The 26,981-nt window shown below is 50.2% G+C and overlaps 1 protein-coding gene across 1 annotated transcript in view; it reads left to right on the top strand.

The window, feature by feature from the left end:
• The window catches only part of EXD3 (exonuclease 3'-5' domain containing 3), a 296,792-nt gene that overhangs the window by 119,932 nt on the left and 149,879 nt on the right, over positions 1–26,981 (top strand). The window contains exons 10-12 of the mRNA XM_080355777.1: positions 4,563–4,636; positions 7,286–7,324; positions 25,213–25,379. Coding sequence (XP_080211903.1) covers positions 4,563–4,636; positions 7,286–7,324; positions 25,213–25,379 — 280 coding nt within the window. The remainder of the gene's footprint in view (positions 1–4,562; positions 4,637–7,285; positions 7,325–25,212; positions 25,380–26,981) is intronic.

The following is a 26,981-nucleotide window of genomic DNA, read 5'->3' as shown; positions in this document are numbered from 1 at the left end:
ACGGCCCGACTGTCCCCAGGGATCAATGTGAGGGGACACGGCCGGGCTGTCCCCAGGGATCAATGTGAGGGGACACGGCCCGGCTGTCCCCAGAGATCAATGTGAGGGGACACGGCCTGGTTGTCCCCAGGGATCAATGTGAGGGGACACGGCCGGGCTGTCCCCAGGGATCAATGTGAGGGGACACGGCTGGGCTGTCCCCAGAGATCTCTATGAGGAGACATGGCCGGGCTGTCCCCAGGGATCCCTGTGAGGGGACACGGCCGGGCTATCCCCAGAGATCTCTATGAGGAGACATGGCCGGGCTGGCCCCAGGGATCCCTGTGAGGTGACACGGCCGGGCTGTCCCCAGAGATCAATGTGAGGTGACATGGCCGGGCTGTCCATAGAGATCAATGTGAGGGGACACGGCCGGGCTGTCCCCAGAGATCTCTGTGAGGAGACATGGCCGGGCTGTCCCCAGGGATCAATGTGAGGGGACACGGCCGGGCTGTCCCCAGGGATCAATGTGAGGGGACACGGCCGGGCTGTCCCCAGAGATCTCTGTGAGGAGACATGGCCGGGCTGTCCCCAGGGATCAATGTGAGGGGACACGGCCGGGCTGTCCCCAGGGATCAATGTGAGGTGACACGGCCGGGTTGTCCCAAGGGATCAATGTGAGGGGACACGGCCGGGCTGTCCCCAGAGATCTCTATGAGGAGACACAGCCGGGCTGTCCCCAGGGATCCCTGTGAGGTGACACGGCCGGGCTGTCCCCAGAGATCAATGTGAGGAGACACAGCCTGGTTGTCCCCAGGGATCAATGTGAGGGGACACGGCCGGGCTGTCCCCAGAGATCTCTATGAGGAGACAGTGGCCGGGGGCCACACTGGGCACTTACAAAAGATGCTGTTAGAGAGAGAGGAGAGAGAGAGAGGAATCACTTCTGGCTCTACAGGAATGCATTTGGAAGGAGGAGATTTCAAATGTTCTTTACCTTCTTGTTAAAACAGCGCAGAAGGTTATTCCTTTCCTTGACATTTCCTTTACAAGGGTTGTTTCTTGGTGATTTTTCTTCAGAGTTTTTTAGCTCTGTATTAGATATCAGCACCGTGACTGAGAAGATCGTCTGGGCTTGGGTGTTGGAAGGCAGGACCGTCTGCTCCAGGGGCTGCAGGGCCACGGTGCTGGACAAAGGACAGAACACACCGGGGTCCTTTCCGCGCCCTTCTCAGCTATGTTGTTATCTACTGAGGTACAGACGTTAGCCTGTGGTCTGCTCTAGGACCAAGAGCAGCAGCTCCAAGCTTCTCTTTGAAAAGCTGTCACCACCCTTGCCGTTCTGAGCATGAATTAATTACATCCAGACAAGTGTCTGAAGACCCCACTGGAGCACTTTGCCTTCGGGATCAAACCCCTTGTGCCATGTGCTCTGTTCTTCTCAGGGCAGCAAATCCCACAGGTAGCTCAGGGGGTTGAGCCTGGTTTGGGGTTTCTGCTGTTTCACCAGCCTTTTGAGGACCCTGATCTCTGACGGCACAGAGCGTTTTATGAGACAATAATGCACCTTGGAGGTTGCAACAAAAGGAGGGTTTCTTGAGTCCGGCCCTACCCTCCACTAATTTGCACTTGGGAACGAATCTCATAATACACTGAGAGACAGCTTGTGTCTCCTCAGATTCCCCAGCAATCCTTAGCGATACCAGGGTAAAAGCCGCTAGCGTTTCAGGTACTTTTATTAAAAAAAGACTCCATTACTTTGTCCCCAAGCAAAGTATAGTTTGTGTGGGGCTTTCTGCTCTGCCAGGACAGGATAAGGATTCTTATTGTGAAGGGAAGTCGAGCTCTGCACGTGTTGTAAAGAGAGAGTCGGGTCCACGTCCCAAGTCAGGAGGCACCGCGTGTCACCTGGGAGTGGTGACCATGCGCCACACCTAAAAATGTATTGCACCACGTCCCCCCGTAGACACATCCTACTAATGTTCTACGAGTGAAAGAGGTGTGTATTGTCGGTTTCATAACCCGTGTGACAAATAGATGTCGTTTTCAGTTCCTCTCCGGTGCTGATAGTCGGCTAAAGGGCAAAAGCAGAGGGGGATTTTTGCTTCTGTGAGTCCCAGATGTGAAGTGTAGCTCGGCTGTTGTGGTGCTGCTGCCAGGTTGAGAGGTAACACATGCCCAAAGAGGTGCCTTCATAGTATAATGCCACTTGTATTCCACTAGTGCTCCAGAACCCAGTCAGGATCCCAAAACCCTGTTATAGCAACACTGCAGAGAAGGATGGTCCCTGTTCTGGAAAGGTGAGGACATTGTCTTTGCGCTGACCAACAGAACACTGGGTTTGGCTCCGGAGACCTGAGTTCCAACTCCTGTTCACTCTGGTGTGTGACCTTGAGTAAGTTGCTCTTCCCTCAAGCACTTGGATTTCTGCACATATAAGGTGTGGGTGGTTGTGAAACTGCAGGGAAAGGGTCTGGCAAAGCCTCTGCGGTGCCACCTGCGTCACCATCCTGCCCCAGAGCCACAGCAGCTCCTCCCGGTATCTCCGACAGATGTGGAGCGTGGATCCTGTTCTCAGAGCCCTCTGAGGTCCAGAGTTCGCCGTCTCCCGTGCGGACTCTTCCGGTTCTTGTCTAGCCTCGCCATTACACTGTTGGTTGTTTTTTTCCTCCAGAAGGCTATCTGGAATTCCTCTTGCCTTTATGGCTTTTGGTAAATGCATCTCATGTTTTACTTTGGCCTTTCTGATTTTCTGTGTTTGTGCTATTCTTTTCTATGTGTGTGATGCAGTTTCCACCTTGTTCTTGTGTTTGAGATCAATAAAAGGTTCTGATTTAGCAGAATCCCATTTTTCCATTGCCAGCTCTTCTTCGCTCCTTTTCCCTTTACAAATGGTTTCCACATGAAATCTTACCTGCCAGTCCTCAGAGTTTATTCAAGTCCATTTTGTTGTTCTTATTTTGCTGTTCTTCTTAGAGCTTTGAACTCTGAGTTTATTGTCTCTTACCAAGTTACCTTTTATCTTCATATTTTCAATCAGTATTTCTCAGTTTTTTTGTAAGAAAATGCAGAAAACTGGATTCAAGCTCAGTTCCTTTGCTCCATCAGAATAGAAAATGTCGCTAGTGCCTTCAGAATATTTCCAGTCCATCTGTGTTTCTCTGTCCTATTTTCTGCACAGGTGGGCACTTGAATCCCTCCGTTCTGCCGCTTTGGATATTTCCTGTGGAATATCACAGAAAAACGTTCAGTGGGTCTTTCTGGTGACCTGGAGAAATCACACTGTGTTTCTTTCTGAAGTGCTTTGAAATCTGTAATTGATTATATTATTAGTATTTATGTTCTTACCTTCTTTAAAGTGTGTTACTTTCTGTGAGCTGATGATTTTCCCCTGGATATTGGGTTTATATCCGGAGGAAAGATCACCGTATTTATTGGGATAATATCCTGTGGGATAATTGCAGTGATTTCCTCAGATCCTCTGAGGGCAGGGATATGTTGTCACACCGTGGAAGATTAACTCCAAACTAACAGCTTTGGACATTTCCACTTGAGATGGGAACGTTCGAGTTGTGAAGTGATGCAGTAAGCAGCGGGACCTTCGTCCGTGTCCCTCGGGTTCCAGGCTCTGCTATTCATCTATATTCCTTCTTTCTTGCAGTTCTTGATCCCGGGATGTGCCGCGTGTGGGCAGGGAAAGTGTGGAACTCGGGGGCCCTTTGAGTGTGTCCTGGTTACCCTGATTCAAGGGAGGCTGCAGAGAATTTTCCCCTCTCCGGTTCCTATTCCCCTTTCCCATAGCTGGTCCTGCTCCCTCTGCCCCCCGTGCGATGGGGCTGGTCACTGCAACCCCGCTGGAGGCGCTGGGGAAATCCCTGTGCCGGCACCCAGCAAGAACCGACACATACCTATGCTAATCCTGCTTCATGGATTTTATCTTCTGCGTTTATCTCTCGTTGCGCTGGATTTCAAAACAAGGCACGGTGTGAAGATCTTGGTTTTTGCAGTTGTAACAAGGCGTATCTAATAAAGATGACAGTAATAATAATAATAACAACAACTGTTGTTTGCTAGCTCAGCAAAACAATAGTCACCACCCTCTTTGTGTGGATATAGAGTCTCTTTCATGGATATATGTGTTATCGGATAAACATTAGCCACAAGTTTATGTCCTGAGTAACATGTTCAAAGCTGCTTCAAAGAATTAACAGCACAGGTTCCAATTAAATGGAAAAGAAGGCGGCAGCCTCTGGAGACTGGAGGTGGTGCCGTGTGAGGATGCTGCCTGATGAAAGGTGTGAAGTCAATGATTGTGGAGCATAGAGAACCAGCAAGAGGATCTTATCGTTCAGGGGTGGCACAACCAGAGATAGCAGCAGCTGAGGATTAGCATTGCTAATCATGGTTGAAAGTGTAAATAGCAGTTTATTGTTGAGATAAGCTGCCTGTCATTGTTCCCAGGGCGATGGCATCCTGCCTTCTGCGGGCTGAAACTGGGGAAGGAAAACTGTCATGTCTAGACAGTGAAACTCGAAGGAAGTTCAGCAATGCTGTATACTTAACCGTCTCTTTCCTTCTTTTAGCTCTCTGCCCTAATGTCGTAAATCAGCGGCACTTGAGAACTCTGAATTATCTCTTCTACAAGAGGTTTGTTGAGGTACGTTTCTGTTTTGTGTGTGGCATGGGTGTTTATTTTGCATTTTGAATAACATCACTTACATGATTTAGATGTATTGATAGTATATGAGCAAGTCGTTGTTGTTATTATCGCATAGAAATGCATCTGATCTGCCACTGGGTCTATTTCATCTGTGAGCGAGTAGCCTGTGTGTCCGTTCATGTTCTGATGCGGCGGTTGCTGGGTGCTCGTTCCCCTCGGCATCCCTGCGGTGACGGGCGCACGCGGTGGCTCAGGCTGCGCTCCCCACACCTCCACTTGCCCTCAGCCATCTCAGATTAGCAGGAGCGTACTGGCTAAAGACTCTTTTGCTGTGTTTGGGTTTCTTGGGGGTATTGTGTGGTTGTTTTTTCCTTAACATCAGTTTGAAGCAGGCCGTGTTGCTGAGTTCTTTGCAGGCGCTTTGTTTGGTTCTTGTGGCCTGGCTGTGATGGAGGTGGCCCAAACCTGCCGCAGAAGCTTTTTTGTGCTAGCAGCCTCGTTAATGCTTAGCACAGAGGTAGTGTTCATCCTTTCAGCTCCCGAACCTCTCCTTGAACTAACTTTACTCTTGTCCAGCCTCCAGGTTCTCTGTCCAAATACGCCGGTACTTGTCCTGGCACTGAGGGTTTGCAGAAGTAGGAAGGTGCCATGAATTCTTTCCAAAGAGCAGGTCTCTAGGAGGCTGACTGTCTGCGGAATGACATGACAATGGTTTCTTGTCCCCTCTCCTGAGTGTACGGAGCCAAGTCCCTGCCCTTTGGGTGCTCCGGAGCACCCTGCATTGGGCAGCACAGTTCTCTTCTTGTTCACAAGGCAGTTTGGGTGGTTCTCTTGATGGTCCGGCATTTATCATTATCCTGTACCTGGAGACAGATTCTGTCAGCTGAGAGTGAGTTTTGTTCTGCCTCTTCTGGAATAAAACAGTTAGCACATGTTTTATCCAGGTGTATCAACTGGACTGTGAAGCACAGGGACCGCAAGAGGCTGAAAATCATCGCAAAACATTTCCATTTCTTGAATTTTGAATTGTCAAGCTGTATTGGCCAAACGCTGAGTGCTCTTTCATCTGCACTTCACAGGAGACTTTCTCCTTTTTTAACACAGCTTTGACACAGCCCAACAGGTTGTTCAGACATTCCTCCATACGCCGCCATTGATCCTGTCTTCAGAGAGCCAGTCTCCAGGAAATGAGACACCTCCTCCAGAAGCGCCTGTGCTTTTGCTCAGAAGAGGATTCGTTTGATGTCCTGACAGCAGAAGGCAGACGCGTGTGGTTTTTCTGATCCCCACTCCCAAGTTCTCAGAATGAGAAGAGGGGCTGAGCGGTGGGATCTAACGGGACCGCTGGGGTTCTGCTCCCCAGCCCCCCGGGCTCTGCCGCATCCTGCCGGCAGACCTGCGAGCACCCAGCGTCCTGCGCCTCAGCCTCACCGCGGGCTGACATCATTCTGGAGAGCGCGGTCAGCTCAGGGAGAGCAGAAAGCGATTCTCCAGGTGTATTTATTTAGCAGACTGGAATGGATTCTTGATCTGGTGTTCTGCTCTCTCTGGCCTTCCATTTCCTTTGTTTTGGAGTATTTGCTTGATTTAAAGTATCCAAGCTGGCCAGTTACTTGCATTAAGGTACATTTGGCAGCTGTTTCTGGACACAGTCCCTTCTGAGAGCTCTTTGGTGTTCTCTGTTTACCGTTCTCAGCTGTGTATGAGGTCTGGCTAAATGGCTCCTTTATCTTGCTAGCATTTAAATTACATGCTTGTATATCTCAAAGATGTTTTCCTTGAGGCTCTTACTCCCTGTTTGCTCCTGTACCTTGCCGTAAAAGTGGCACTAATAATCACTGGTACATCTGCCAGGAGTGGGGAGAGGCTTCAGTGGCCAGTGGGTCTCATGGAACCCGTGTGCTTGGCCGAGTGGAGAGCAGGTCCCAGCCCGAGTGTCTCCCCAAGGCTGGCTTGAACTCCACTGGAATGGAGATAGTAACTGATCAGTTTCCTTTCCCAGACCTCCTGGTTCCAGAGGATTTTTCATGACTTGGCTGTTGCGAAAAGTCTCTCTTTTTCTACTGTGAAGGCTCAGCCTCGCAGATAGTCCCTGCGGGCGCTTCCTCGGCGGGAACCTCTGGGAGTGGCTCTCCACGGGGCGAGCTGTTGGGTGGACTGAATGCACATCTGGGGGAATGGCAGAGGCCACAAGCAATGCATTCCCCAGCCCATGGCCTGTTCCAGCTTTGCTCAGCGGCGTCTGCATTGCGAGAGCACCAGCTCAGCTTTGAGCCAGCCAGAGAAGCTGCTGCACTTCGCACAGCCTTGTGAACGTGATTAGTTTCGTGCAAACGAGCCCAGGACCCAGGTGTGAGAGTCCAGGCCACTGCTGGGTAAGGGCCCATTGCCTGCGTGCTTTGATTGCGGGTGGATTATTTTTTGGTGTTACGTGCTGTAGTCTCACAGTTGTCTGAATTACTCAACCCAAGCCGCGTTTCTGTGCCGTGCCGGCTGGTGCCACACGAGGAGCAGAGGGTTCCCCGGTGCTCCAGAGCACTTTCCTCAGTCACGGCTGGTGTGTAAGGTGGCGTGCTGAGTTTCAGCTCGCTGTCCGGAACGTTCTCCCTTGTCTCAGACCACTCAGAAGTGATTTTTCCTTTTCAGAAAACCATGACTCAGGAGAACTGGACAGATCACGTTCAGGTGAGTGTGGATTTCCCTCTCCCATTTTCTCAGGGTTATTTACTTGGAGGTTATTTTAAGATGCTCAGAATATCCAGCTCTGGATATTGTCATCCCACTATTACCATTTTGCGCTTCCTCATAACTTTATAAGCATACAGCAAAATTGTACATGCAGCGAAAAGCAAGGACAAAAGTTTATCTTTAAATTCCTGCTATGCCTTTAAAAATGCTCTAGTTTGGTTGGAGCATTTAGATAAGATTATGAGGTATGTTCTTTTACTTTCATACACTGATTTGTAAGTGAACACTACAGACATTTATGTTGATACATTACAAGGAGGGAGGAAAAAAGGAGTTCTCTTCAGGCCACAAACAGGGTGGGAGTAAATCAGGACAAGCGTTAGATTCTGTCTGCATGCTCTGATCATTTTCAGCAGGTTTATTAGGTGACTGTTACATATTATGACTTCTGTATCTTGTGCTGTAGGGCACAAGTAATTTTAATAACACAGGGAGAAGCGCAACAAGGGTTTTTGTTCTTGGTGTATAAACAGGATGAGTTCATGGGAACCATGTTGTGGTCTGGTACTACAATAAATAGATATGTGACAATGGAAGGCCACAAAATTCCACGGTGACAAACCATTAGTGATGATTTATGTGTCCACGGTGTCCCTATGGATTTGCAGCCTCATGGTGAGGTAACTGCAAAGTGAGGTTTCTGTAACTCCTCTCGGTTTGAATTCTGCAGCTATTACGGGTCTCAGATCATGAGCTGCCTTTGCAAACCCCTTGGAAGGGTCAGCGAGGGCCTCGGGGCGGTGGCGGGCCGGTCCAGTGACTGGTCCTCTCCTGTGCTGGAGGTCGCGGGCGCTCTCTGTGCACACCCGCAAAACAGCTCAAGTTGTTCCTGCTCTCTTTCATGGGCCATCAGGAAAAAGAGCAATTCAAAGGCACGAGGATGTGGGTTTTAAGACAGAGATCATTGATAAAATGCCCAGCATCACTTTGTGGCAACTGTTCAGCCCACGAGGTGTTTCCAATGGTGAATATTCAACTTCTCCATGTATGATAGCTGATCACAGCAATGCAGGAGGCCGGGCTCTGCGTGGACGGGAAGGGCTCTTGCCTCTTCATCTCAGTGATTCTCTCCAGTGAAAGACCTTTTCAGGGTTCCCTTTGCTTCTCACAAGCTTAAAGGCCAGCATGAGTCTTACTTAGTGCCTCGCTGGATCAAGACCCGAGGTGGGATTAGCCATGAAACATCTTCCTCGCACCTTCTGGATGTCCTTTGGTGTGTGCAGTGCAGGGGTTTCTGCTGGTGCGGTGCAGGAACCTCCATTTAACACAATTGCAGGTCGTGTCAGTCACTTGTAGAAAGAGGAGCCTTGGGAATAGATGCTCTCAGAAAAGTGCTTGTTTTGTGCCTGGTAAGAGAACTACACCGATGGATGATGGACTGTGGCAGAAGGTCGTCTCTGCTTTCCCAGAGTATTCCAAACTTCGTATTTTCTGCGTGCTGCCAACTTAATATATTTTTGACAACTATGTGCTTATCACTCGAGTAGTGCTTAAACTTGCCTGTTCTCCGTCCTGCCCCCACGCTATCAGTGATCGCTGTCCTTGGCAGCACTTTAAAGCGATCAGAATCTGTACCTGTGCATCTGGAGGAAGCTGAAACATCTGCATGTGCAGAGGCTGCTGCTTCACGCTGCCGGCAGCGCGGCTGCTCCCAACAAAGGAGACGTTGCAAAGGAGAATCTCTGTGCAAGTTTTAGTTTTTAGTGCAAAGACTAAGGATTTTGGGGACTTTATTGGTTTTGAAAGATTGGGTTTTACATGAGGGAGAGGTTCAACTTTCCACTCAGAGCTTCACCTGTGACCTGACATATCTCTTACACTCCTTGTGGAGCTGGAGAGAGCGGTTGCTGGTGTTGTGCCTCCCGTCCTGTGTTCAAATCACAGAGAGTTTGTATCTCCCAGGCTCTGCCTAGCGATGTGATATTAAAGACACGTTGCGCTGGGTAGGAAGTGGACGATGGGACCTGAGTCCCCTGGGGAATGGGAACCAGAACTCCCCAAAGATTCCACAACAACAAACAATCAGAATGTTTTGGATAATTTTTTTCAAGTTTAAGTCCAAAGAGGTTGACAGTCTTCGTGGATTTAAAGCCTGCTTTTGTTTAATTCTGTGCTGCAGTCGTAACAAAACACTTAGAGTCCTGGTGAGAGTGGTATCTCCTCGTTCGGTGGTGCTGGCCGTGCCACGTTTGGTGTGGCAGGTGATAGACATTTCTGGGCTGTTATTGCTTTTTGTTGGCTCTGAGCAATACAAGGACAGAATTTTCCTGTTCCTGCCCTGTGGGAGGAATCGAAGGTGTGATCCTGACTGCTCCTACAAAAGGCAGAAACCGAAGTTAATTGTGAGGCCGACAGAACCTGTTTGCAGCCCTGTAGCAAACTGGTTTTGCCCCCGCGCCTGCCAGCGCCCGCGCTGCTGCTCCGCGAGTGGCCGGGGCTGCGCGGGCGGGAGGAGCGACAGCAAAGGGCAGAGCGGCTGCGTACCCCCGGGAGCCGCCCTGGTCACCACGGCCTGCTGGCAGCGCGGGACAGCTGCCGCTCGTGTCACCTCCTCCGAGAAGAGCCCGGGGCTGAGGGAGGAGTGCTGCTCGCACCAGTGCCAGCTGCTCTGCGATTCATCGCTTGCCTAACTGATGCGGGGCTGCGTGGAAACGCGCAGCGCAGCGCCTGTCCTCACAAGCAGAGGGGAAGGTGTGTAGGGTATCGATGGTAGATAGGCTGGAAAATAAGAGGCAGGGTGTGAGCCAGTTGTCTGCTTTGCTGTGTGCCAGTTCTGCGTGCTGATGATAAAGATGCTAGAATTGGGTAGAGCAGCCGCAGAGCAGGCGATACGTGGCAGCGGTCAGATGTGGTCAGGAAGGGTCATCCTGCTGGTGAGTGTGGACTGGACTTGGCCAGCAGCAAGAGGGGTTTGGTGAATGCTGACATTTCCCTGGAAATTCTGCAGGACAAAATCACTTTGAGACTGAAAAGCGTGGAAGGCGTTTTTCAGTCATCTGCCAAGCTATCAGAAAAGGAGCACACAGAGCAATAGTATCTGTGAGGAGCATAGTAGAGAAGCAGCTCTGATTGCAAAGGTCACCTCTACCAGTGATCTGGATGTGAGGTGGTATCTGAGATACTTGCATGAGGTTGGCAAGGTGACATCGGACCGACCAGGCTACAAAGATGCTGAGGAGTCTGGAGCATCTTCCTGATGAGGAGACACTGAGAGAGCTGGGGCTGTTGAGCTGGAGAAGCTGAGAGGGATCTGATCAATGGATCAATATCACCAGGGAGGGTGTCAGAGGATGGACCAGACTCTGCTCAGTGGTGCCCAGCGCCAGGGTGAGGGGCAATGGGCACAGACTGAAACACAGGAGGCTCCATGTGAACATGAACAGGAACTTGTTTGCTGGGAGGTGCCAGAGCCTGGCCCAGGCTGCCCAGAGCGGGTGTGGAGTCTCCTGCTCTGAGACATTCAAACCGCCTGGACCCACCTGTGTGATCTGCTCTGTGACCCTGCGTGAGCAGGTGGGGCTGGGGATCTGCAGAGGTCCTGCAACCCCAAACACTGTAATTCTGTGATTGCCAACTCGGGTGGCAGCTGGAGCGTGAGGACGCCTCATGTAGCACCTGAAATTCTTCCTCCTGGTTTAACAGAGGCTTCGGGAATAGGCGGCTCTGGTATTTGCTGCGCCACTTTGAGCTCTCACTGCTGTTTCAGAGGGGATCTCGCAATTCGAGACCCAGCTTGGTTGGTCAGTGTGAAGTGTTTTGTGTGAAGTCAGCACAGCCTCGGGGGCTACTGGGTCCCGAGAGGGAGCTGCCCGGCCTCTGAGGGGCTGCTGTGCAGGACACAGTCCGGGCTTGGCGAGGAAAGGCCGGGGTGCTTGTGCAGGGAATGACAGAGTATTGTGGGTGTTTCCGAGCAGTTAGAGCCCAGAAGGCACACACTTGCTCCACGATTCTAATGTCCAGAGTATTTTTGCGGGGAATAGTTTGACTGCAGCAGAGCTGACGAGTTGGCACAGTTTAAAATGTTATCTCAGAGTACTTTGGCTCAAGAATTACATGTGTGTCCATTTAGACGTTCTGCTGTGGAATTCCTTCTCCCGTGGGGCAGAACAGCAGCACAGCTCTTCGTTTGGGACGATAACTAGAATCAGTGTTGTGCAGGGTTAAACCAGCCCGTTCTTTAGGGCTGTCCGTGTTCCATCGCCTGTTTTGCACCATGTCTGGGACAGCGACGGGGTAGAAACGGTACTTCAGCTTTTACTGACCTTGAGCCAAAGCACCTTTTGTTGCTAAATCAAAAACTTCCTGTGCTTGCACGGGCGAACCCATCCCTTCGTTTCTCAAATGTAGAAGCTTGAACCTTTGCAGACGTGCTGCAGTGAGGTTCTCTGGGGCGCTGCTGGGCTGCGGCTCCGCCCGCCCCTTTGGCAGCTCATGGCTGGAGCCGCTCCGTGCGACTGGAGAGAAGGGCTGGGGATACAGCATCTAGAAAAGCGGCGGCGGTTGTTTCCAGGCCCCGTGGTGCGGCTCTGCTCCCGCTCTGCTCTCGCGTGAGAGCGGCGCAGATGAACCTGGCGCCAGCTGTTGGGCGCGGGGAGAGGCCGCAGCTGATCTCCTCTGCTCCTCCAGCTGTGACAATGAGATAACTTATTTATATGAACATCTCTGACCGTGAAAATCACACACTGTGCCAGCTCGTTCTCTGGGTGACCAGGGGGAGATGTTGGTAATTTGCAGCAAATGTGTAATAACTCGAGTTCCACTAATATTCTAGGGTTGTTATGCTACTTCACAGATAATATTCAGAAATCTGCCTAAAAATAAGGCATAAAAGTGAAGTGCCCTCCTTTATGTGCAATACATTTGAAAAACTTTGACCGTTCCTGGTCCTCAATAGGTATAAATAGTCTTACACTACAGCAAGGAGTTGGTGTAATCTTATTTAACCGCTTGATTTCTAAATGACAAACATTCTCAGCGACTGGTGCTGAGATCCTAATGGGCTCTTTCTGCACAGGACCATTTTGACCTCTATTAAAATGTAACAACCTCTGGAATAAAATGTAATAGCTGTTATGCTTAAGAAGGTATTTTTAAGGGGAATTTAAAGGGCAGAATGCAATTATTCTTAAAAAACCTGTGGCTAGAACACCTGGCCGGTAATCCTGCTCTGGGGAATCTCTAATAAGGACAAGAAGTCAAAAAGGCCACTTTGCAAATATCCACATCTTGTGTCCTTCCCTAGGACTCCTGAGTTCAGGCAAACTTTTAAATTGACTCAAGATTGTTTTGAGTGCAGCAACTTCCCTCTAGTGTAAGGAACTTAATATCTGTAGGGAATTAAGCAATCTGTGCAATGCAAATGGGAAGGATATTCAGGAGGTGATTAATAAATGACACGTCTTTTGCTATAAGTCTGCATGTCAAATTATCTTTCGCTCCGTGTTCGAGTGAACTGTTTATTCAGGGATATAATGGATTTCATCACTCAGATGTCAAATCTAGACTGGCTGTTTTCCTGGAAGGTAGAAACCAAAACTAGTTTAACCAGCTGTGGTGTGGAGTCCCTCGCTAGCATTTATGGCCTCTTCTGAAGGAGGAAATTGGAACCAGGGGGTGATTGTTTTTGTTCCTTCTGGCCTTAAAAGTCTCGGTTAGGAATCATCAGCTGAAATAAGTGTTTGTGGTTCCCGCAGTGTTGCTGCAGCCGAGGCAGCTCTGGGTACCGCTCTGGGTGTGAAGATGCAGGAGCTGCTCCTTGACTCTGCTTTCCCTGCAGCTTGCCTGGTAAACTGTTTGCAAAACAATTGCATTTATCTTTCCACAGCTTTAAGCAGCTCCCGAACAGCTGCCGTGCAAAAAAAGAGAAGATTTATTTATTTTTTTCCTTATCCATTTCCCTTTTGCAAAATAGATGGTATTTAGCCCTGGACTAGTGACAGCTTGAGATCTGGTATCTGTCTTGTGAAGCCAGGGTTGAGGGAATTGCTTTCTATCCATTGAGAACCGGCCGTGTTTCTTCGCCCTGCGGCCCCATTGCTCCTTTCATTGCTCTGCCCGCGTTTTGACCCCCGGTCAGGGACTGAGCAGAACCTCAGTGTTGGCAATCCCTCTGCTCCTACCCGCGCCTGTCTCTTTAGATTGGGGGGTGCTCAGTAGGTCAGAGAGGTTCTCCTGCTCCTCTGCTCTGCCCTGGGGAGACCACACCTGGAATATTGTGTCCAGCTGTGGCCCCTCAGTTCCAGCAGGACAGGGAACTGCTGCAGAGAGTCCAGCGCAGCCACCAAGATGCTGCAGGGAGTGGAGCATCTCCCGTGTGAGGAAAGGCTGAGGGAGCTGGGGCTCTGGAGCTGGACAAGAGGACACTGAGGGGGGACTCATTCCTGGGGATCAATATGGAAAGGGGCAGTGTCAGGAGGATGGAGCCAGGCTCTGCTGGTGACAATCAGTGACAGGACAAGGGGCAATGGGTTCAAACCGCAACACAGGAGGTTCCACTTCAATATGAGAAGCAGCTTGTTGGGGGTGAGGGTGGCAGAGCCTGGCCCAGGCTGCCCAGGGGGGTTGTGGAGTCTCCTTCTCTGCAGACATTCCAACCCGCCTGGACACCTTCCTGTGTAACCTCATCTGGGTGTTCCTGCTCCATGGGGGGATTGCACTGGATGAGCTTTACAGGGCCCTTCCGACCCCTCACATTCTGGGATTCTGTGATTCTGTGACTATTCTCGTTTGAGGGCTCTGGGCAGAACATGTAGCCACAATGTGATGTAAAAGTATGTTGTACCTCAGGGAATATTAAACCATGGATAAACCAGACAATAAAAGTAGCAGGCAAAGTATAGATTTCCTTCTATTTTTCAGTTTGGTTTGTAAATGGTGTCGTGTATTTATTGATAGCTGAAAGAATTGCAAAGCACAAGGACCAACTGATAGGGCCGATGCAGAAAACAGGCACATCTGTGAGTTTCTCAGGAAAAGCACAACATAATTCTTCAGTTCCATTCTGCTTTCTGGACAGAAAGCAGTAAAATATGCATCTGTGCTAATGAAATTAGCACTAAAAGAAATGGGAACTTCTCATTTAACAAACCCACAGCTGTTGTGGGAGACATACATGGGAAAAGCCAAACGTGCAGTGTGTTCCATGCCTTACTATCTAAAGGAGAGTCTATCAAAGCATCCGTACAGTTAAATGTAAATACCTCCATGTACCTCCACTGTGCATTATTTTCTGTAAGGCCTGGAGGGCTGCTGTGCCTGATGATAATGATGATAGTTTTATTTCTAACAAATCCAGCCATTCCTAGACACGTAAATCCTGGTCAAGCACAAACATACTAATGAATTCTGGTGGAACTTTACAGTAGGTACAAAGAAGCAAAGAAGAACTGCTATGGCTTTCTGAACTATCTACCAAATTGTCAAGAATGTCAAAAACATTTTAAAAAATCGGCCAAAAAAGTCTCTGGAGTGACGGAAGATGAGTTTGCTCAATAATCAGCTCACGTTTACTTAAGTGTGGACCTACAGGGCCAAGCTCTGGGGATTCAGCAGAAGCTTATGGGGGCTGGGTCTTTGTCTTTGCTTCAGTTGGTGAGTAATTACTTTGAAAGCTCAGGACCTCAGTTTTAAACGTCGTGGCCAAATAGCCTTTATCTGCAGACATATTAACTACTGGAGAGTGAAGAAAGGAAAGCGGAGAAAGCACCCGGGGGAAAACATCTCCTTTAAATTGTTTCGGTGTGTTAGAGATGCTTTCTGACCTTAAACCCCCTGCAACCAGCCAGGGCTGCTGAGCAGTGTAATTACATTTCTGTCACTAGCATGCAATCATTTGAAAGCACAACTTCATCAGAAAGAGATTTGGTATGGTATAAAAAAGGCTAATTGGCTTATGGCTGTAGGTTGAGAGGTCAGTGTTATTATAGATTAAAGAGTTAAGAGCATCAGCAAGCGGTCAGACCAAACTGGAGTGCCTGGTGGTGTGTTCAGTGCAGCCGAATGAGAGGAGCATCTTAGGAGTAGGAAACAATGTAGGAAGGACTATCATCTGAAACTTTATATAGGAATGAGTGGGACACCCAAGCTCCTCAAAAGCTACATCAGAAGTCTAATCTAGTGGTTTCCAGGATACTTGTTACTGACTCCAAACTGCAGCAGCTGCAGGATTGTACACCACAAGGTATAAACGGGGACCAGCTCCCATAGAACGAGCAAATCCTCGTATTCCTTTTGCTCTAAGACAAAGGGAACCCCACCAAGGGCTCTGACATTGGCCTCTGCAGAGAGGACGGAGCTGGTGCTCACACAGGAGGGGATGTGTTCGCTGCCTTTTTGAAGTGGGAACCAAACAGGTTGGCAAATATTCTGTCTGTGAGTGAGAGACGACTCTCATTTACAGCTCTGACATGAGACAACGCGATGCTCTTGCTCAGCAGTAGTTTCTGCTGGGGGACCTGCAGATGTGGGAGACCACATTTGCCCGGTTTTACTAAAGCCCTGTACATCCTTACACACAGGCACAGATCCACTTTTATGTCCTTATCCAGTCAGCAGTAAAACTATCCAGTCGTTCAGTAATCAGCACAGGTTATTTAAAACCCCTGTAATCGATTGGTACCTGAGTATTCCACACACAGGTATTGGATTCTGAAGGCGTGTGCAAATCAGCCGCCTGGCACGAAGATGGTTGGGCTATTTGCAATTGATAGTTTGGCTGTATTATACTTTCAGGCGAGATTAGTTCAGCAGTTCCTGCCAAGAAAAGAACCACATAAACAGAGGATTGTTTAGAAACAAAAAGAGGTCCTCTTGACGGAGAAGTCATGTAAATGGGAAGAAACAGGAAACTAATCTTCCCTTGTTTGCTCGGAAGGAATGCATATCTCTGAGGAATGTTGTAATTATGGATTTAGGAAATCAGTCCAATTTGCCGGGGTGTGAATTTCAGAGTTCATTCAGTCAACCCTCTCAAGCATTTCTCCTTCAGAACAAAAACCACCAGGAGTTTAAATGTACCAAAAGAGATTAAAGGAGAGAATTATCTACTGCCAAGATTTGCTTTTGGTAATGATCCTGCAAAGATACTTATTATTGCTTTGGCTGTGAGCCAGGTGAGGTTTGGGCATGGCAAAAGAGAAATAAGTGGTAATCCATGTTTTTCCTGTAGGCATCTACTTTTCATAGGCTGATGATGGGAAGAGTTAGTGCTCTTGAGCAAGTATTTCCTTCGTGGAGAGTTTTGCTTATTCATTTTGAAGACTTTAGCGAATAGAAGAATGTCCCCTGCTGGGCATGCCACATTAGCATGTTCTTAGAGAGAAAAGAACCTAAAACAAGTCCCAGCCCTCTGCAGGAGGCTTGGGCTGGATTGGGCCCGTGAGCAGAGCAGGGAAGCTCTGGGTGCAGGTGCCACGGTGGATTTTAAGTTAATCCCAGTTCAGAGCTCACAGGCCTTTTAATTAAGGTCATGATCCAGGTGAGAACATGGAGCTCTCCTGACCCACCTTTCCTGCAGCGATTTCCACAAGAGAAGTGCAGATCTGAGGGAGCTGCTGTACGGCAGGAGCGAGAGCAGAGTAATGGTGCATCCTGGGCAGGACGACCCCTGGGGAAAGCTGGTAAAGTGATTGGAGCCAGGACCAAGTAACAGGAGATTCCTGTTTTGTTGTTTGGCCTCGCAACTTGGAATGTGACCTGAGCAGGGAGAACGGAGTGGAGAGAGAACAAGAAAGAGGTTTCTGAGGCTCTTCCCCCATCTGCAGATCCTCCTCCTGGAGCTCAGCGCTGCCCGTGTGGAGCTGACGCGGCTGGACCCGCGGGGTGAGTCCTCCTGCCCCACAGGGGGTCAGTGTGCTGGAATTCCACGTCTTTTTGGAAAGGAAAATCGAGCTTCTGAATTCTCATTATGTATGTGACTGGGTATGGGAACCTTTAATTGAGTGATTGGTTAATCGGTATACTGGTTTAGCTCGTTAGGGTTAATATCAGAGCCATCCAAGACGAATGGGAAGGCATCCCGGTGGCTTCAGCTCATGTACATCCTGACGAGCGGATGAAGTGTCATCCTGCGGGTTCATTTAGCAGCAGCAGAGACGCAGTGATGGTGGTTTCACTCCCACAGGCTCTTTCTCTTCGCCCCCCGCAGCTCTCGCAGCCCTGTGGTGAAGTTGTACTTCGGCTTGTGCCCGTCCCAGCACAGTGTCACCGCGGCCCCTGCGGGGCCCCGGCTCAGGTGGAGTCCTGCAGACAGAGCACGAGCGCATGTCCTGCACCGCCGCTGGGCTGGATTTTGGAATGATCACATCTGATAGTAAATCCTTCAGGCAGCCTCACAGCTTAGCGGAAAGTCATGTTTTCCTTGTGCGGGCTTCAAGATACAAACTAAAATAGAGTTACGTAGTGGTGACTTGTAGAAAGTTTATGGAAGTGCTTGGCAATTGTATGAATCTTCTTAGGGCTGAGAGACCAGAGGAATTTGGTTGGTTCTCTGAGGACCAGGCTCGGTGAAGCTCAGGAGCACCCAACACGCAGGACGCGATGGGAGCCCTTGCTTCCTTAAACGGGAGAGCGCAGTTTGGCATTTGCCGCCGTGACACGTTGTTCGTGTGTGTGTGTGACATAATGACAAAGGGCGAATAGATAAATGCTACTTCAGAATACACTGGGAAGATAAGGGTTGCCAGTTTGTCTTCAATGCACTGTGTTATTGGACTCAGACAAAGCATCTACTGTGATAAGTAACACGCTGCTTTGTGCGCTGAAAGAGTTTGGCCAATTTCCCCATCCTCATTCATCTTCAGTCTTGCCAAGTGCTGGAATGCTCCCAGAAAATATCTGCAGCCTGCCATCGTGGGACCGAGAGGTGTGAGAAATCTGGAGGCATGTCAAAACTGTGGCTTATGTATTCAGAACGAGTCCTTGGGCCTTCGCTGATCCCTGCAATGAATCATATTCAGCAGCTCCAGGGCCAGGGTCAGGTTAGAATTGAGAAGACACCTCTGCGGGGATTGGGAGAACGGGACTGCAGGGATTGCACAGACCCTCGGGACAGACAGGAAAAATAAATTATACCGTAAAAAGCAAGCAGGGTAAAATTACCTCGGCCTATTTGTTAAGTAATTTTATTTTTGGTTTTTTTTTATGAATGGCATGCAGTTATTTTTTCCTCCAAAGAAAGATTATTTTAATAGAGTTAAAGCGACTCTGTAGCTTATTAAAGACATACATCTATGATATTCCCTGGGCAAGTAGTGGAGGGGAGAGAACAAGTAGTGCAGGTGAATGCACTGTGATTTTGTGTATCAGCATACCTGGAATTGTTGTGGTACGGAGTTGGGGAAAATGAGTTAATTGTGGGTTAAAATAAAAAGGAAAGTTCTGATCTTCCCACTGGGAAAGTCCCCAAGGTGTCAGGCTGCACCTACACTGGTAAACAGGAGCATGAGCCGGTCTGTGACCCTGCAGACAAGTGGCACCGGTGACTCCGCAGCCTCAGGCCGCCGTGCCTCCTGCAGGTTTGTCCGAGGTGCCCTCGCTGGTCCCTTCTGCAGGCACAGCAGTGCCTCAGCGGGGTAAAAGATGATTTTCAGGGCAGCATTTAGGTGGCTGCATTTGTGTGCTGGTGGGTAACATGAGTCAGGGCAGTGCTGAGCTTCACCATCTTGCAGATGCATCGTGGTGCCTTCTGCACTAAATCCTCCAGCGTCCTGAAGCATCTTGTGTGCCTGCAGTGCAGTTCGGAGCACTCTTGTTGGAGAGTGTGACACCTCCGTTAAGCCTCAATTTCTGTCTGGATTTGTGCTTTATCCAGCCAAGATACATCGATGTCCGTGTTCTGCTCAGCTGCTGAAGGGAAATCCGGTAACGCTGTCAGACCCAGCGCAGTGAAGCGCCGTGTGTCGAGCCTTTCATCTCCCTGTAGGAAGTGTCGTGTGCCCTGGGAAGCGGAGCCGTTGCCTGCAGACGGTTTATCTGTTCTGTGGCTCGCGAGCTGGGTGAAGGTTGTATGAAGGTTGTATGAAGGTTGTATGAAGGACGTCCAATGCTCTGTTTGAAAAATGTCTCAACCTCTTGCTCAATATTTTTTTAAAACACTCTCTCCTCAGATCTGACTTTGAAAGCCGAGTTCGTTCTTTACCTCTGCTGTACACCTCCTCTCATCTGTGGCAATATGCGCAGATTTTGGAGACATGATGACTTCATCTGGCAAAGATGATTTCCCTTAGGGGCTGCCTGACAGAAATTTGGAAGGAATCTCAACACAGGAAATGTATTTGGATCTCTGTGTAGTATTGTTGAGCATGATCAGGACCATCCTGTATTCTGGGTAGACGAGATCTTGGGTGTTCTTTGCCCGGGAGGTGCTTGGAACATGAAAGCAGCAGTCGCTGCAAGAAGCCGCCTGTCTGCGTGGAGATGAGTCTCAGAGCCGGGGAATGCGCCGCGGCGCTGATCACAGAATCGGAGCCTCATTTCGGGTGGAAGGAGCCTGCAGAGGTCTCTTCTCTGTCCTCCTGTGCACAGCAGGGCCAGCTGAGTTGGACAAGGTGATACAGGGCCCTACCTGGTTCCACGGCCCCTCTGGACCCGTTGCAGTGTTTAACCACTCTCACTGTCACCTTTTTTCTTTTTTCTTTAGGCCTGGATGAAATTTATGGAAGGTTTTGACCCATCTTCTCTATGATCCTCCATGATAAAATTGAAGAGAGTGATTCTGTTCCCCTGTATCACCCACTTAGCCTTGCCCAGGCTGAACAAGCCCTGCTCCCTCAGCCTCTCCTTCTGCACCAAGTGCTTCAACACACTCACTCAGCCCAGTGGCTCTTTGCTGAACTCCTGTTTTTCAGCATCTCTGACACTGGGGTGCCAAAACCAGGTGCCATGTCCAGGTTCGATGTGACAAGGGCGGGACGTCCCTCACCCTGCTGGCTGACACACAGCTGGCTGTGCAGCCGGCCGGTGCATTTGACAGATGAGCTGTACGTTTATTTTATTTCTGGCAGTGGTGTCTGGACTTGAGAATGAGAAATTGCATTGGTAAGGCTGTGTGAGCCAGATGCGTCTCATCACACCATGTTGTCCTGGGGACTCACCAGGAGCGAGCAGCTTCAGTCAGGTTCCCCAGAAACAATAAGGTCCTTGTGAGGAACAAAGGCAAGCTGGCTTTAAGAGTCGCCTTTGCCTTGATCCCTTCGAGCGATATGGTAAGTTAGACTCCTCTGAATTGCCTTTGGAAGAGCTGATTGCATGGGCAGAGCGGAGCGGCGGCTCCTGGTTCCCAGAGCTGAAGGTGGGCAGTGTGAACATGCCCCAGGGAGCCCCGGTGCCCGTGCTGTTGAAAGAGAGCAGAAAACCCACTTCCCCGCCATTGATGTGGTCGTGGCCTCCAGAACGCTGGAGTGTGGCTCTGCCAGTGACGCACTGATTGCTATCTGAAAGTCACTCTGCTGGGATGTGAATGGAGGCTATTTTGTTCTTCTGCAGCTCATAAACGAGCGCGTCTGAGCGGGCAGCGCCCGTGAGCGGGAGAGCAGCTCGAGCGGTGAGAACGCGGCTTTCTCATCCTTCTGCCTTTGTGCCGAGCAGCCCGCAGCTCTCACAGAAACCCGCTGCAGGAGCCGCTGCGTGCGGAGGCGGCAGCTTCTGTCCATGTGCCGTCCGTGTGGGGTGCCCAGGAGTCGGGGTCCCGTTTCTGTCCCAAACAGGCTGTGGCGCTGGGCTGAGCTGGCGCTGGGGTCCCAGCTCCAGGACTTGGGTGATGCTGCAGCTGCTCTCCGTGTAGTCCAAACGACACTAACTCCAAAACAGAAATCTTGAGTAGGAAAAGATAAAGAACCAAACTATAATAACACAGCGGGATGTTCCAGGGCATCTTGGAACAGGTGTGTGCACAGGACGTGCGGCACCGCGGCGAGTTCAGAAATGCTGCTCTCTGCCGCTTGCGCTGGTTTTGTCCTTTCAAGCGCCACATTTCTTTTTTCTCCTTAAGTTGCTGACTCTAAAATGTTCTGCTTGACATTTTCTCTCCACTAACAGGATTTTTTTGGTGGATCCTGGAAGCACTTGAGAACAGCGGAATTTGGCCAAGACATTCAAAAGTTAAATTAAAATCTGCCTCTGCAAATAGCCAGTGTCAGCGGTGTGAATGATTCCCCTCTCCGGTAAAGGATGCTGAGAGAAAGCAGAGAATTGTATCGGACAGAAATGCAACTTTACACATAGAGATAAAAGTAATCTAGGACTGACTGGGGTGACTTCCAAAGAACATATTGGATATTTGGATCCGAAATTATTGATAACAATGTGGGAATTGCTGATGCCATGGGTTAAGATCAGGACATTCCTAAGCTTGCTCTGCACTGGTGCTTGTGAGCTTGTAAAGCGCTCGGCTGGGTGAGAACAGGATTTACGGGTAGGTAATCACCAGCAGTCATTCTGGAAGGCTTTAATCATGGATTATTGTTGGTGTCAGGAGTTTTTCTGTGCGCCTATGGATTAAAGAATGTATGATATGTGTAGAATTCAGCGAGGGTTGTAAACAAGCCTCGTGGTATATGGAATCTTTTCCTGCTCGGAGGTGTTGCTGCTGTTGATCAGAACTGTGCCAGGTTCCTCTTGAGGAGCGTTCATGTGCTGAAAACAAAATATACGAAATGTCATCCCTGGTGAAACGTTTGTCTCCGCATCTGTGCCCACATCTTCTGGGGCCAAAGTTTCCACATTCCTGCTCCTCGCAGAGCTGTTGTGGTGAAAGCCTTTCCCCTTTAGAGCAATGTTGGGTTTTTTCAGTAAAAAACAAAGCAAGCTATTTTCTGCTTCAGAATGCAAGATGTCATATCTCTGGAGAGATTAACCTTCTTTGCAGAGTTGTTTTTGTGGTTGAAAGAATAAATCTGTTATCATTAAAATAATAAAAAAAATCTGCACCTCATTATTTCCAGAAATAAAGCTGACATAATGAAGATTTATTAAGAACTGACTCTGGGTGAACTGAAGAGACGTTCAACCCCAAAGACTTTGTGTTCTAGAAAAAAGGCAGGAAGACAATGGGACGGACACAGGGGATGCTAGAAGAGGGAATTGCGCTGTGATGCTAATAAGAAAATATGTTCTTTTGGGGAAGGCCTCTGCGGAGCGGCCTGGCACACACAGGAGCTGTTCCCGCCTCCCTCCCGTGTGAGGTGCTTGGCTGAGCCGGGCTGCGCGGGCAGAGGTGTGGGAGATGCACCAAGTGTCGGACCGGCACGGCCGGGGGGTCGGGGACGCATGCAGGGGAAGAAGCGTAACCGTGATCGCCGCTCCTGTCCTGCTCGCCCTTCCCTGGCTGACCGGCCCCTGCTCTGCTGCTGGGCCCGTCCCGTGACCCCGGCTCCTCGCTGGGCCACCAGCCTCTGAGGAGCAGCAGGACAAGCATCCCTGCACATAGCCCTGAGAAGAAAACGTGCTTGGGCATTTGGCAGAGTCGGGGGTGCAGACTTGGTGCCGAGGCAGCCGTGTTTATGAGCAGGCTGGCTCCGCGCTGCCTGGGATGCCAAATTTCTCTGTGGCTTTTCTTCCAAGCCTCTACCCCCCTGCACCTCTATGGGGTGGGTCATTGTTTTGTTTTGTTTTGATTTTGTTTCCTTTCTGCTTCCCTTTTCCCTCGGGGCCATCAACAGGTTTGTTTCCTGGTCTCTGTGCAGGGTGTCTGCTTTGAAGACAACTTCTCACCTTTGAGTTGCTGAAGGAATGTGAGGAATGAGGCCCCGTGGCCCCAGCCTCCCACCCAGCTGTGTCTGTGCACGCAGGGGAGGAAGGTGAGGAAGATGAGGTGCCTGGGTTCAGACTCCGACCCTGCAAGCGCTGCTTGGTGGGCAGCGAAGGGGAGATGGCAGTGGTGTGTGTGGATGGACTTTAAATGCATATTGAGCATTTAACTGCACTGACAAATCCTCATTGTTAGTGCGGGCAGCAGTATAGCCATACAGCTACACATCCTGACCCACCATGAGGAGTCTCAGCTTGCTTTAGCAATTAAGTTCTCTTGACAACGTTAACTTCTCAGGCAGATCCATGAGTAAATGGGTCTGGCAGGAGGATCTGGCTGCAGAGGCTCTGGGCTATTTCAAGTGCAGGTGGGTCAGCTGGCCAGGGAGTCATTCCCACCCCCACGGAGCTGCCGTGACTGTTGCTGTCACCGTGTCCGTATTTCTCTTGCAACTGCGTCTGCCAAGCGAGTGAACAAGCCAGAAGAGCTTTGGTGAACCCCGCGGTCGCGGTGGTGTCTGCCCAGCCCTGCCCGTCGCTGCTCCCTCAGCCAGGCCGGGCAGGGCCGTGCTCCGGCCATGCTGCCTGCCGGTGGTGTTTGGGCTGGAACCCCTGGCAGCCGCGGTTTGTGCTCGTGCCGCAGGCTCTGCACTGCACCGGGGCTTCCGCCGGCAAACAGCCGGGAACGGGGAGTGTCCAAAACTCCCTGTTTGCAGGTGCACATCACAGCGACACTGAGATCGTTGTGTTTGTTTTCTTACGGGAAAAGGCTGAGAGAGCTGGGGCTGTTCGGCCTGGAGAAGCTGAGAGGGATCTGCTCAATGGGATCAATATCTCAGGGTGGGTGTCAGAGGATGGACCAGACTCTGCTCAGTGGTGCCCAGCGCCAGGGTGAGGGGCAACGGGCACAGACTGAAACACAGGAGGCTCCATGTGAACATGAGCAGAAACTTGTTTGCTGGGAGGTGCCAGAGCCTGGCCCAGGCTGCCCAGAGCGGGTGTGGAGTCTCCTGCTCTGAGACATTCAAACCCCCTGGACCCACCTGTGTGATCTGCTCTGTGACCCTGCGTGAGCAGGGCTGGGCTGGGGATCTGCAGAGGTCCCTGCAACCCAGCCAGGCTGGGAGTCTGTGTCCGTGTGGCTGAAGCAATCATCCAGTTGTCATGTCCATGCAGGCCTTGAATCGACACAAAGGGAGGAACTTCTTGTACCCAGCCCTAGTTCTTCACAGCTGAAACAACTGGTCCAGGTTCCTCTCATATTCAGTGGGGCTCAAGCAGGACTTGCAGAGCACAGTTTATACAACTCTTTCCCAAGCAGGGTGACACCGTCCCCATCGCCAGGCTGTGTCGGTTGCTCTGGTGTCTGTCACACCAGGGGCTGTGGCATCATGCTGGCGGAGGGACCTTGTACCCCTGGTGTCACGGCGTGCGGATGGGCTGTGGCTGACAAGCCTCTTCGTCGCCATGAACACCAGGCCGGCTTTGCTGGTGTGTCCTGTCTGTGACCCATGTGTGACTGGCAATCCTGGAAATCCTGGAGGGGACAACACGCGCCCGGCTTACCTAGGGGAGACTGAGCTGTCCTGTTTTCTCTCCCAGGACATCAAGTCAAAACATCATCTCAGGGCCATGTGCGGGCACAAAATGGGACTAAAACAATCCAGACTCTTACCCCTTCCATAATGATGTGGCTAACGAGCCCAAAGCCCTTTACTGGTCAGTCAGTGGTTCTGATTTTGCTTAATATAAACAGTATCTGAGCAAATGACGTGCTGGTTGTCAGTCAGGCTAAATGGTGGTTTTTTTATCCTCCTTTCTTTGTGCTGCACCTGCAAAAGGGTATTCCCAGAACAAATAGCCATGCTGGCGGGGGACCCACGTACCCAGTTAAAGGATGTGTTCTTCATCCCTTGGCAAGAAGGGCAGGACTCACTGGGTTTGAACAAAATCCCTCCTGCGGTGGGAGGATTCCTGCTCCTTCCCTGCCCGCCCTGGGGGATGCTGTCTGCTGGGGGGCTGCAAACACCCCGATGGGAATGGCGCGGACAGTCTTCCTGTAGCCTTGCTTCCCCTTTCAGAGCACAGTCGGAGACAATCGATGGCTTCAAGGGCACCTGATGCAGTTGCTGATGCGTTACTGTGATTTGAAAACAGCAGCGAGATGGGCACAACGCTGCAACCTGCTCAAGGAGATGCTGCCTTGCGGGGTGGCTGAGGAGCTTCAGAAGCTTCAGGAGCGAGAGAGGTAAGTACTCTGTTTTGTGCCTCTTCAACGTAGATTACTTGTTATACAGGGCCTACATATTTGCTTAAAATAATCAGCCATAACGCTTCTTTGGGGAATTAATTTTGCAAAAACTTCCTCAGTGTGCTCAGATCTCATCTTGGCCGTGTACATGCTGCATTTGCTTTTTGTAAGCCTGGAAATGGCTGTGAAAGGGACATTTTAAACTCATGCCTGGGTGTGAAGCCCTGTGAGGCTGCTTCATGCTGCAGGGGGTCTCCTGCCTCCCTCTGCCAGACCAACAGGGCGAATGAAATGATGTGGGTATGGCCTGAACATGTGTCTATTTTACTGAGTGGATTACACATCTCTCAAATTTTTCTATAGACTCTGCATCCCCCACTCTACTGTAGTCTGATTTAATGCCTTTTAGCCATAGGTCTCCTATGGCCAAGAAAATAATTTTAAAGTTCCTTAAATTTTTCCAGTTGTCTTTATTTTCCTCCTCCTTTACAGCTCATAAGACATTTTTCATTCCAGTCTATACCTTTGCCTCATCCAAAGCTTCAGGAAGGCAGAGCCTGGAAGAGTCACATTAATTGAATATGGGGTGAAACTGGACTCCTGAGCACAGATTTACCAAGTGATCTTAACAAGCTTTAGTCTCTTTTCCCCTTTTCTGCCTCTAATGCAATCTCAAGAACATGGTGCTGTTGTTCCTCTAGTGCTTTGGGTCCCCCGTGCTGGATGCAGCAGTTGCTGCAGTTCCTCCCTCCGCGGGAGCTTCGGCCTGTTGCATCACCTGAAACAGGAGTACAAGGGCAGAGCTACAAAAGAAAGAGCTGAAAAATCCTTATGTTAAGAAGGAGTCTTACAACTCCTTGATTTCAAGTGCACAGAACTGTGCAAACAGCCCCAGCCAGTGATCCGGGTGAACGTGCGGGTGTCGAAGGGTGGAGGGCAGAGGGTGGGCCGTTCTCTGCTCTGCCAAGCTGAAAAGAGGCTCCAGATTTAGGAAGGCACGTGTGCCACCTGAACTGTTGGGAGCTGTCTGATCCCCATAGCAGGCGAGACCTGGAGGAGAACCAGGGCTTTGTAACGCTGGTTCTGGGTGTTCTGCGCTGTGTCTCTTTGAGAAAATGGCCCAAATCATCATCTTCATGCAACAATAGCCCAGGCAGTTGCTCAGTTCTGCCACGTGGAGGAAGAACGGCTGTATTTGAAAAAATGACTCAATGCACATGGTTTGCTGAACCCCAGTAGTTCACTTTATACTCATGTGAGTGATGGTGTATCTGTCCTGCTTCAGTGACTCTGTCCATGAGATGTTTAAGCAAGTTATTTAGAGACGGCTGTGTTGGCACCCTTTTATACACCTTTATTTTTCCTGCAGAGAAAGGCTCACACATCTGCAGACTGCTGCAAGTCTTGGGCAGCTGCAGAGCCTGCAGATGGTCCTGCATGAGGGCCCTGGCGGTATCTGCAGGACTGCGCGGGAGATCTGCAGCCTCGGGCGGCATGTGGCCACCCCGTCCCTGCAGCCCAACGTGCCGGTGACCCCGAGGCCACAGGCCACCACAGGCCTTGGCTTCCCAGGAGTTAGACAGTGACTTGCTGGCCTGC

The sequence above is a fragment of the Nesoenas mayeri genome (genome assembly GCF_963082525.1).
Source record: "Nesoenas mayeri genome assembly, chromosome: 18".
Classification (NCBI taxonomy): domain Eukaryota; kingdom Metazoa; phylum Chordata; class Aves; order Columbiformes; family Columbidae; genus Nesoenas; species Nesoenas mayeri.
Note: the sequence above shows the minus strand (reverse complement) of the source record. Positions and strands in the feature narration are given on the sequence as shown.